At 37.5% G+C, this 13,048-nt stretch overlaps 1 protein-coding gene across 4 annotated transcripts in view; it reads right to left on the reverse strand.

The window, feature by feature from the left end:
* Positions 1-356: 356 nt before the first annotated feature.
* USH1C (USH1 protein network component harmonin) overlaps positions 357-13,048 on the reverse strand; it is a 48,459-nt gene continuing 35,767 nt past the window's right edge. For 2 of the 4 annotated variants that reach the window (XM_064657477.1, XM_064657476.1), the window contains exons 16-21: positions 6,287-6,328; positions 5,922-5,975; positions 5,680-5,779; positions 4,187-4,296; positions 3,459-3,514; positions 357-1,709 (exon numbers count right to left, since the gene is read on the reverse strand). In XM_064657477.1, the coding sequence (XP_064513547.1) occupies positions 1,697-1,709; positions 3,459-3,514; positions 4,187-4,296; positions 5,680-5,779; positions 5,922-5,975; positions 6,287-6,328 (375 nt within the window). In that variant the 3' untranslated portion in view covers positions 357-1,696. The other 2 variants (XM_064657478.1, XM_064657479.1) reach the window with 2 other exon arrangements.

Genomic DNA, 13,048 nt, shown 5'->3' on the forward strand with positions numbered 1-13,048 from the left:
CTTCTGGTGCTAATCTTGATGCATTTAGCATTTAAATTAGTTTGTTGGTTAGGAAGTCTACAGCTCTGGATAGATGCACCCAAGGAGACCTAGCAAACAAAATATACCATAGCAACTGTGTTCAGTAGCTTGCCAACTAGCAAATGACCAGATTTGCCCATAAAAATTCTATAAAAGATTACTGCAGCTCAGCCAAGTGATGATTCCCTACTCGGCAGAGGGAATTTTGAGTTCCACAAGGGTGGCATTCTGTTGCAAAGGGATCTGTTACTAAAAAAAACCTCAGAAATCTGTGTACTTTAGCAGATTAACTATTACCATGATGTACTAACCCAGAGACAAAGAGGAAACTAGACTTCTTCCATTTGGCAAATGCACTTTTATTTCTGAATTAGCTGTAAGAGTTAAAATATTAAACATTCTAACATATGTACCCTGCCACACACATTAACTGGCATACTGGAACCATACTGCAAATAAAGAAAGTCAACATAAGTAATCATCTGCGTATGAGTATAGAGTTCTCAGGAACACAGTTGTTATTTTTCTGTGTTACAGAAAGGAGGGTTTCCAAATCTTGAAAAGGCAAGACTTGAGGGGGAATTTGATATGCCCAAACTGTCTCTCTTTAGCACAGGTAAGAAAAATCTAAACACAATACAAAAAACAGAATACAAACCGGCAGATACAAGAAAGGAAGAAGACAATGACATTTTTAAGGAGATAGTTCGTTCATACAAATAAATTACTAAGTCTACAACTGTAATCATACTTATTTAAAGCCAAGTTAGTATAGATTTTATGGTCTTGAGAAATTTACTCAAACCTAAGACACATAATTACCAAAAGCAGAATATTACACTTGGTGACTTCCTGCATAGTTTAGTCACACATATAGCCTCACTGAGAACAAAGTACACAACTGCAGACTGTGAATCACACCCAAATTTTCCACCCATGACTATGTGAGGGAGGAATTTTTGACACCAATACAAATACTCAGTAGTAATGTGACTAAACATAATTATTTTATCTGGACTACTTGCTAGCTATCTACTTTGCTGGTAGAGAAGATTCTTTATGCTGCATAAATATCACCAAAATTATTCCTCATAATGCTAGCACTCTTGGGTTTTTATATTCAAAAAACCTCACAACTGAGCAACAGAAATGGACATTAAGAGAACTACAAGAATACGAGTGAGAACATAAGTTAACTGTATACATTCCCACTTTCCAAGGGAAAATCACTATGTAGGGAGTAAAAATATAATCCTTTTCGCACCCAAACTGGCCTGTGAAGGTGTATTCGAAAGTGTTGCATGTGGGAACAGACATCTGTGTTCTATCTTCATTTGTCATTTTAGTGTCTATTTCCAGGAAAACTGAAAGATAATTTTCAAAATGTGTCCCCCCAAAATAGCAAAAATAGATTGAACACTCACAGACTGAACTATGCTCACCAGCAGTTCTTCTCAATCATCTGGCAAAAAAAAAAATTTTGCTGTATGTCTATATTTGAGTAATTTAAAATCTTTCTAATCTGAAGAATTTGAAGTCTCTAGTTCAATTTACAAGGCTGACTGCTCACGTATCAGTCAATAAAGATGTATTTAATGTGGCTATTGATTTCCTATTAATTTACAGAGCAGCAGGTTTCTGCAGAGGGAAGATTCCATTTTTCCAGTTGTCTTCTTTAAAAAAATGTTCTGTAGAAAAAAAGAAAAAGATAGTGAAAAACATGCTGTTAGCTGTAGTGCAACTTTCAGTCTTTCTGATAAGCACAATTTTGCAACTCGATCTCAAGTAACTTTGATTTGTATTGTAAGTAATAATTGAGAAGACCCACATGCAACAAGAAATCTTACCTTTGTGTTTCTGGAGATCTACGACTGTACTTAAAGTGATTACAGCACAGAGAAGCCATATACAGTAATCTGAGTTTCTGACACAAGGATCATTTCAGAACAAACCCAATGTATAGTGACAAATTAAGAGATGCAAACTTCAGTGAAAACCAAACACTCATGAATACCTGTTTACAGGCACACTGTTGTAAAACACAAGTAGAAACTTGTTCTTTGGACAAGCCTTCACAAAGAAGTAATTTGTAGTTGCTTATATACTTATGAGCTCACAAAGCCACAGCAGTGGTCCACAGATAACGAAAAAAAATTAGGTTAATCCTACTTGTTTAGGCAGGGCCTATTTATTTAATAGTCTAGCAGATGATAAACCAATTCTGCAGAGGGTCTCTAAGGGACTTTATGCAGTAGAAACTAAATACTTATATTTTAATAGCACAGGCATGGCAAAAGCCCAAAGAACACTCCAGCATGCCAGGAACAAAAGCAAGCATGGCAAGCAATGCACAGGCAGGCACATGCTCAAAAAATAACGCAGCCTCACAATGGCCAGTCATGTTAACCCAGGTGTGGCTATTCACCATGAGGGACACTGCAGTGGCTACAGCTGCAGGAGATACCCTTGTCTGTACACGGGTGCACTGCCTTCAAAAACCTTTCTGTGTGTGCTGGGACTGACTGTTGATGAGGGAATAGTAGGGCTAAATATACAGGATATGAAAACAAAAATAACAGTGATGGTTATTTCCTTGCCTGTTATTCTATGCGCAGGTATTAAACACAATTTTATGTCAAACCACAGCTGGTGTTAGCCAGTAAGAGAATATGGATTTACGGCAACTAATACTGCAATACTCTACATGGAACAAGAGTCCAAATTAACAGTGACTACAAGTCCTTACTCTGCCATTTTACTTGGTAGTAAGGATATCTTCAAATCTTTTCCTTCAATCAAGCTAGAAAACACGGGTCTTCCTTTTCAAACTGCGTGTCCAAAGTAAAGCAAGTTGTATTGACTCACTCTGTCTATCACACTAGAAGCTATGGATTCTTCTGTTTCACATCTATGCTGGCTATCTTTAAAAAAAGGCTTCTGCGAATGTCACAGATTGCCAAGACACCCAAATCATTTAGCTCTTTTAGAATTTTACACTAAGTTTTCTTAGACAAGGACAGTAAATGCAATCTAATAAAAAAAACCCAAAACCAAACAACAGAATTAAACGTCTGGTTGTGATGAAGAATCCTTGTGGGCATTCGTTTCCCTACATTATGATCTATGGGAACACAGACTGAAGTTAAGTACAATTTCTAAAAAAAACCCAAGCCCCAAATTCTCAAACTTTAAACTGAAAGTATGAGTGCGTAGTCACGTACAACCAATTCTGAGAATCACCATTTTGCAAAGTCTGGGAACCACTGCTGTAATGCATGACAGCTACTTATAACTATCAAATTAGCAACCATGTAAAGCAATAAGTTATGCAATCCACAAGAAATAAATATTTGAAAAATGTCTGATAAAAAAGCAAACTGTATAGGCTACTGTTACTAGCCTTTTAATCCCCAGAGAAAAAAAGCTTATGCACTTACATTTCATCATCATATTCCTTTGGAGGTGATGCTGCAATGACTAAGTCAATCCAATCCTGAAAAAGAAATGCACAGGGAAACACATACTGCTTTTAGAGGTGGCTAGTGGACTACTAAGGAATATCAGATAGAGAGTCAGCACAGTAACCTATTCCTGAAAAACCACAACGAGAAGCAGAAGAGGAAGACCATTTAAGATTGAGCTGTTTGATTTCTATCTTGAAATTAAAGAAAAATCTATTGTTCTTGCAACAAGATTAAAAAAACATATTCTAAGAATTATCCCATATTTGGTCATCTGAGCAATTAATACAGTTCTTGCTGAGAAAAAACTCACTGTAGCTGAAGCACAGTGTTACTTGTACATTGAGAAATCAAAGATAAGCTATTATTAGAAAATTCAAATCAGCTTGCAAGTAATTTTCAATATCAAAGAATGATTCTACAGATAAATGTAATATAACCACTCAGAACGTAATGTGTTTAAATACCAATCTTGATATGTGGCTAAATGGCATGGAATTTCACAGTAAATTACATGCCTGGTTTTCAGAGATGCTACATACCAGTGTATCATCTGGAGATTTCATCTCACTTTGGTAGTACATGACACACCTGCTAGTTTTGATGCTTGCAACCTTATTTGTGTTGATGTGACAATGTCATAATAGAAGGGTATCTTTCATGAGCATTAGAGGTAAAACGAGGGAGTATTCCAGGTTACTTACCCCACCCATGTTCCAAGCTTTCGCTAGAGTTGCCTGTGCTTCTGCCAGCTTGCTGTCAATTAATATCTTGCCATTTACAGCTAGTATTTCATCCCCTTTCACTATGCCTCCTGGTGAAAAGGCCAATATGAAAAACATAGACATAAGCAAAGAAAATTCTGTGTCTTTTCTGCGCCATATTTAGGCAGTAATGAGTATAACAAAAAGTGTTTCCACTAGATGTGAAGGTCTACACCAAAAATTAAAGAAAGTTTGCTACAGGCAAAAGCAAACGGAATTTTTAAGCACGGCAAAGCCAAACTAATCTCTTATTGATAATGACCAGCAAGAAACTAGTTCAATAAGATTTTTCCCTGCGGCAGTTTGCCTGTTTGGGTAATCCAGCTATACAACTTACAAACTATGACAGACTGTAGGCTGTTACTACTATGCCCCATCCCTGGAAGGGTTCAAGGCCAGGCTGGATGGGCTTTTTGAGCAACCTTGTCTAGCGAAAGGTGTCCCTCTCCCTGGCAGAGGGCTTGGAACTAGATGATATTTAGGATCCCTTCCAACCCAGGCCATTCTATGATCCTATAAAAATAGCTCAATTAATTAAATTACTGAAGGAATGAAGTGGCATTTGTCAAGTGTCTGCAAGTTTGTTAATCCTTTTCAAGTGTATGTGTAATGTTTAGTCCTTTGAACTGGTTTTGATTTGCTAAGCTGGAATGAAGCACAATCAGCTAACTGGGACTGGATTTGAAGTGGAAAAAACACAGATGACCAGGGAACAGCCTTATATGAGACACCCTAAAAAGGGATATGAAGGGACAAAGCCAAACAAAGCCAAACAGAGTACTTAGGAGATCAAGTGGCTGAGATGTTTTCACAAGTGACTCGAACTTAGTTTCAGGCTGGGACAAGGTCAGCAATGCAAGGGGATATTGTCCTGTCTGTCTACCTGATCATCACAGGAGTTCTCAGGGAAAGGATGAGAGATACTTCCAACCAGGAGTAAAGCCTAGTTGCATTGGTGCACATGTTCTTGAGCCTTCCAGAGAGCTAAACTGTTAGCCAGAAGACTCTGGCCTTTAGCGAGGTTTTGGGACTAAAGCCAGTTGTTTTACAAGACAAATTACTAACGAAAGTAGCATTAAGAACAAAACTAAACAGTATAGAGTAGCCATGGTCAGGTAATTACTTTGCACATGAAAGTACTGCATATGTCATTGCTTGGAAATGGTGAAATAATGGAGACCATATTCCTTGCTTAACAGAATACACCAGAGAATCAGGTGTTGGTTTTTATAAATTTTACATAATTATTAATTTGTGTGGCGCTCTTGAAACCATGTCTCTGGGGTGCCCTTTGGGCTGACACAAAACTTGGCTCCTTGGACAATCTCAGTGTGCCTTTCAATACTAGGCATAGCTTTGAAATCAGCCAGCAACTCTCAGACAGCGTAAGGAGCCACTTTGCTGCAGCATTCAAATTCCCCATTGTTGCTCACCGTGTTTGTCTGCAGCACCATCTTCATATATGGCAGACACAACTATCTTTCCAACTGGAGAATCAATTCCTCCCTCAACTGCAAGGTCTAATGATCCTTCCTATGAAAAAACAGTTTTAGTTCAGGCTGTCAACTTTTGCCATTAACAGGAGCTTAATCTTTCCTTCTTCCCAGTAAATTATACTGTACATCAAACGCTTACACGAACCCTTTAAATATCAATCAAACAATACAGTATTTACCTTTTTAATTCGTAAGAGCCGTACGTCTTTTCCCATAATCTGTTCTGGGGTGAACTATGAAAAGATATAATCATTAGTCATTTCCACTTTGGAAACACCAAACAATTATGCTGATATATGTAATTTCTGGCAGAAAAGTGACCTTTCCCTCCTCTAAAATAGTGTTAGAGGAAGCTCAGAACACTAGATCACCTTTTCGTATGTTGAACACTCCTTTTCAACATGACTAGAACAGACAAATACACAAGGCCCAGCAAACCAACAAGCAAGAATCTTATCCTCTCCCAGCCCTCAAAATCGAGGATTTGTTTTTTTCCAGTGTATTTCATATCAAACAGTGAAGCATATTTAAATTCTCTCCTTACCATTGAATATGGATCAAAATCTTCCACGTACTTCTGGAAGCCCTGAGAATAAAACAATATTTAATTGTAAAAACATCTGACTCATGCACACACTTAACACACAAACTCCATTTATTTATTAGTGAGAGAACATATAATTCTGTAAGCTATGAAAGAAGACAGTAAATGGAGAAAAGCACAGAAAGACAGCAAAGAGTCCATCCTGACAGTCAGAAGACATTTCAAAACCTTATGACAGATTAACAGTTCGAGCTGGTCATACTACGGAGCAGTTCTGAGGAAGAGTTTACCACTCTGTCAGCTCCACAGTTCCTCTCTACACCTAACAAACAGAAACAAATCCTGAAAGCATCATGGGCAGGTATGTTTTGTCACAGTCTTCTGAGCAACATTTCTTAGGATTATCACCATGTTGGATGCTAACAGGTAGAAATTACAGGCTCCAATTTTGCTGTCAGCAACACTACTATATGTTGTCTGGGTTTTAGGACTCTTTTTCAGACCCTTTCTCTCCCCCTTGCCATGGAGTTTCAGGGATTTGGCTCCACATCACAAGAAAATGCAGGACATCCACCATTTTTTGTTTTCATATGGTTCTATGGATGACTTAAGTTTTGTCAGGGAGTGTCTGAAATGCAGAAGATAATACTACAGTTAGGCAGAGAAAGATTTAAACTTTGAGAGGACACATAAAACCTAGTGCTTAACTCTTGTCAGACCAAGACTGCAGGGAAAAGCAGGAGTTATCTCTTCTGCAAGGATGGGATTACCTGCATCAGCAATCAGGAATCAATGGTATTTGAGTGGTGTTTTTTTGAGGAGGTCTAGTAGCTACTGGGTGATACTGTATGGACAGGGCTGGACATTTATAAAAACTCTGCACCTATCCTGTATGTTAAAGTAAGAACTTCAGAATTTAACAGAAATCTTTACTGAGGCACCCAGATGCTGTATCACTCTTGTGGCCTCAAGCTGCAATAACCTGGGGGCAGGGCAACAACACAGAACCCCACAACCCTTCCTTGACATAGCAGGCAAGCCACTATCTGACACAGACGAGCGGTTCAGTGTGTGATCAAGCTTCATATTTTCATTATTGTCCTCTCTTCTACTGGATCCATTTGATGACACAGTCTATTCCCCTTTCAGACTCAGCTAAGCCTTTTTCAACTTGTAAATGAAATGCACAGCTTAAGGTTCCTCTGGTATGCTTAAGTGCTGGCTGTTAAATGGCAAAGCTGCAGCAGAAAACACTAATGCCTCATGTGCTATACTCTATCAGCTCTCTCAGTTGCCTCATTTTGATGTGACTGACAATGACCCTCTGGGATCTGACCTCATCCTTACCAGCACTGCCTCTCACAAAGTCAAGGAGTGCTACTACACAGGTCTGCATCACAGAACTTCAAATGTACAAAAGTGCTGCCACTTTGTCTCACCACACTTAAACAGACAACACAACAGAAGTGGTGATGAGTGTTGTGTGGACTGACAGTCACTCCACACAGGCACACCGAATCATACAGCGTGGACCCTGGCTTTCCTCAGGCTGCCTCTCTAACTCTGCACAACTGCAGAGCTTTTGCTTACTGCCACAAGTATTTTTTTTTTTCCCCACAGGGAAATATGTATTAAAATAATCTTTTGGGAATAGGAACATGAAAGATGTTATTTAGCATTTAAATTATGGATTGCATTACATTTGTTAACTGCTAACTTTGAGGAACTAAAAACAAATGGGAATTTCATCACAGACATCAGCAAGGGTAGAATCTCATCCTGGGGGGAAAACCCCAACCATTCATTCATTTACAAAGTGTATTAATATTATGAACAGTTAAACTAAAATTGTAAGAGAAACATTTTACAATGATAGCTACCTAAAAAACTAATACTTTGAATAACTAAATTTGTATTGCCCTTTGGAATCATGGCTGAAGTAGACATCTATAGTTTTGTAGCAAGCAACTTAGAGACAAGAACTCCAATCTCAGCCAAGTCACTAAGTCATTACGTAATCTAAAGGAGGTCAGTGAACTCTTTGTCCCAGGTCGGCCTCATGAAAAGCAGATGTTGCCCTTGAAAAAAGTTTTCCTGGGAAAACAATTTTTAATAAGGGAAAAAAACCCAAAAGCCAATCAAGCACACAAAACCCCACAACAAAAAAACCTGCAAGCAAAGTCATAGAAACACAGAATATCCTGAGTTGGAAGGGACTCACAAGGGTAATCAAGTCCAACTCCTGGTCCTGCACAGGACAACTCCAAAAGTCACACCATGTGCCTGAGAGCATTGTCCAAACACATACTGAACTCAAGAGTCTTGGTGCCATGACCACTTCCCTGGGGAACATGTTCCAGTGCCCAGCCACCTTCTGAGTGAAGAGCCTTTTCCTAACATGAAATCTAAACCACCCTGACACAGTTTCGTGCTGTCCCTTTGGGGTTCATATCACTATGTATCAGAGATAGGGTCTGGATCCAATAATATACAAATACAGGTAAGACAGAATGAAGACACTCACTGAACTGTAATAAATCTTCCCTGAAATGTGCAGGGAGCAGAGAGTAGACTCAATATCCAAGTATGGACTAATGAACTAAGAAATACCGGGTGAAGTCGGAGTCCTAAGCCTACCCTCCCACTCCAGGACATTTCAGGTGAAAGAGTTAAGATCATTCTAATTCCTTCCTGACTTACGATAAAATTTACAGGACTGAACATAAGTTGAATCCAGAACACCAAAATGTTTGATTGCACTGAAACAACTCTCTGTCTGGACTTGCAGATGAAAGGCAAAGTTATTATTTAAAAGAAAAATCAACTCCAAAAACCCAAAACACAAGGACCTAGACCAATGGTACTGCTCACTGGTTTCCAGCATCAGTAGTCAAGAGCAATTGAGACCTGACTGAAATAAATAAAAGAACTGAAATTCATAACTGGATATAATAAAATTTTACAAAAAACACATTTGTTGAGAACACAGCTGTTATATATTCAGAACATACTGACATTTAATGGAAACTGAATAATCTCAAAGTTGGATTTTTCTCAGTCAATTCCAGTTTTCCCCTCTTGATCTAGATTGAAACTGATCAAAAGAAGAAAAAAGTCATTATTAATCTTAATTGTTTACCACTCAAAAGCTCATGCTGTGAGCTCACTACTGTGTACCAACTTCTTCATATAACACTGCAATACATCTAACTTAGCTTGCACTTACAAAGGTGGTCTGCACAGAAACTGGCACACTTTATAGCAGCAGAGAAGTTAAGCATGAAGTCCACTTCTTCAAGCAACCATCTATTAAACCACCAGTCAAACGAAGAGGAAGAGATGAAAACTTCATCACTATGACAGAGGAAAGCAACAAAAGTAATAATACAGTGAGAAGATCCTACACAATATAGGAAGGCTGAATGAATAAGTGCTTTCCACCACCAGTTCTTCTGATTGCCTACCAATAACTATGTTATGATAATAGCTCTGTTTGTTAAACTAATAAAATATTTTGTTACCGAAAGCATTGCAACTGGCCACTAAGAGAAACATGGAAACCTTAGGAATATTAAAAACAAAAGCCAATATAATATCAGTTACGAGTGTTCAACTATCTTACAGGTTGCATTTAACCATATAAGTAGTTAGAGATGGTTCAAGAGAAAGGAATTACTATCCTCTCATTCCTCATCTGCCTAGACTAGAAGGAGCCACAGGCACACACAAAGCTTACAAAGACTGGCAGTTCTCATGCACTAGGGCTGTCTTGCATCTTCTGTTTCAGAAACTGAGCAAAAGGATTAGAAAAGAAAGTTTTAAATCTATGATCAGTCAAAACAAGAAGTACCACACAAAACATGGAAAATGTTATTTTACTTGTTTTTTGTTAGATCTAAATGATGAATTGTAAACCACCATCCTTTTAAACATCTCTTGTGGCTGCAAAAGAAAGAAAATTGCCAAACCAGATATTAACTTCTTGCTGTAAGTAAGTATCACCTACTCATAAATTATCTCACTATTTATTTTGCTCTTCTAGGGACTGAACAACACTTGCATTTGTTAGTGATTGTTCCCTGTATCATTTCAAAATGAGAGAACACAGACAGTGAAACAGTACTGCATAAATAGTAGAAAGAACTCTAGATAAACTACATAAATAATGCACATTTCCATACCACAAGAGTTCTTAAAAATATTTTCCGTGACTCCTTTTACACCTCATTTCTACAAAACAGTGGTTGGATCCCTTATCCATGATTCATGAAAAAATAATTGGAAAAAACCCCAACCCAAAATACAGACAAACTGCTAGGCAAGTAATTTCCAAAATATTGAAAAGCCACGATAAATACATGCTTATGCATTTAAGATTTGCTCTGCTACCATGGATTTCCTATACTGAAAAAGTGAATTCCACTATTAAATTCCTTATGAATCTGATAAGCTGAAAGAAGAGATATGTGTATTTGGGCTCATCCTGAAAGAAAGAATTACCTAAATACCAATGGCTAGTACAGGTTTATTCTACTTAAGGAAAAACTCCTCCAGAATTTAATGAACTTATTTCTATTTTCTTGCTTCAATTAGAGTATCTATGAGTCATTTCACTATATCAATTAATAACTGATGGATTTTATTTTATTGTGTTTGGCTTCAAGGATTTTAATCCCATATTCATTCTGTTTTTCTTTCAATTCCACTACTCTAACAAAATGGTACACTGCAGTTTGGAGTCACTTAAAATAAAGAATTTCTTATTAGGTTCTAAATATTTTCAAAAAGGAAGTGGACTAAAACACCAAATAATTATACAAAACGCTCCTCACACCTCTCCAGCCTCCATTCAAAATCCTGCAGCAAATTAGGTAACATATTTAAGTGTTCTGAAACAAGAACACCTTTCTACAGACTAAACTATGGCATTTATATTTCCAAACTCAATTTGCTTTTAAAAAAATTACTATATATCAGTTTCACTACTGATTCTATCAGTGTCCTGTAGTCACACCATTACTTAAAAAAATATATTGCAGAGTTAATGAAAATTCTGTGGTTTGCATTCGATCAATACAAAGACCGAGCTTTTGTCTTTAAGGATTTGTAGGCAAGTTTGGAAAGATTTTCTCTTTAGACCCCCTCTAAAAAAAAAAAATTCATTTTCAACACAGATTGTTTTGGTATAGCTATAGCGAATAATAACTGGAATTTCCAATCCTCACACGTCTTGCCACTGAGCATCTAAGCACCTGTGTTGCCTGCAGTCCTGCAAAATCAGGCTTCAAATCTTGCAAATTAGAGGAAAGCTTAAATATTACTTTTTTTTCCTTTCAAAAATGCTGCATCCAACCCCAAAGGAGCAAGGGAAGAAAAATCTTTGGTAGCAGCAGGTGCATCGAAGCCTTCTAACTCACACAACAGGACGTTTGTGATAGATGGGAGAGCAGAGACTGATGTTCATGTTGGCTTTGCTTCTCTGAAAACCCCACCACTAAATCACAACAATTCTCTCCTATTCTCTGAGTCAAAGTTTAATTAGCTCTGCCATGAGTGTATTTCAATTCACTTTAGTACAACAGAGGTAAGCAGCTCACACTGATTTTGACCCAGAGCAGCCCTCAGCATTCAAGGCCACGTGCAAGGTTTAATCACCTCTAATAATTTCCCTATTTATGAGAACAATTTCATTTTCATCAACTGTTAAAAGATCTAGGAATTCTGATCTAAATTTAGTTTATAAGATGACTTAAGTCACAACATTTGGCCCCCCTGCCTTCTAGATAACAGGAATATTTTACCCATTCTTGCACGTCTATTTTATTCTAAAGTGAATGCTTTTTCATCCTCTTTACTAGTAACTTTCTTGAGCGCAGGTCAACTTGATTAGCTGCTTGAATCAGGATGAATTTCTAGAATTTGGTACTCAGGACAGTTAAACTCAGGTAAAAACAAAGTAGAAGAAACTATATGCATTACATCTTAATATGACATAACAGCTGCAGTTCCATAAACTGTGTGAAATCTAGCAAGACAAGAAACACAGTAGCAAATGATATTTGTATTTGGTGATACTTTCCTTTGCTAAGAGAAGCTGAACTGGTCCTGTATCTGCACCATGAAACTAAACAAGGACACCCCCCCCCCACTCCCAACCAACCAAAATCCACTCCTTCTGCATGAAATCTAATTATAATTCTTATAAATTTCTGGAAACAGGCAGGTACTGTCTTGTTTGTTTTCTCATACACCAGTGTTTTATTTTTTTAACTAATAGAAGTAGCTTCCTTCTTTGGTATTTGTGCAAATTTTACTTCACAGACAACTGTGACTTCATTGCAGTGAGATACTCTTCACTGCAGTAAGTCACAAATGGAAATAAGAGGTATCAAATCTACAAAACCAATTTATAGACTGCTCTTTCTCTCAAAGTCCTATTAGAATATTACTCCCACTGAAATTTGGATCTTCCAACTGATATAAGGCAGTTTGGGAATGAAGATGATTGGCATCTGAAAGATTTTAGCAGACTTGTGATTTGGAAAATGTGCACACGTGCATAACAAATCATAAGGCATTTCCCTGTAGAAGTGGATCTTATTGCCAGTTTCTTAAACTAATTGTAAGCAGTCATTAACAAAAGAATAATTTAAAAAAGTGCCCTTCAGAATTGGTACCACGACTGTTTGGTCACATGTAAGGGTATTATCAATTCTGCAAACTAGTTCACATATGCACACTTTTTCAAGAGCTAGATTATAT

This window comes from Pseudopipra pipra, chromosome 6, assembly GCF_036250125.1.
Source record: "Pseudopipra pipra isolate bDixPip1 chromosome 6, bDixPip1.hap1, whole genome shotgun sequence".
NCBI classification, from domain to species: domain Eukaryota; kingdom Metazoa; phylum Chordata; class Aves; order Passeriformes; family Pipridae; genus Pseudopipra; species Pseudopipra pipra.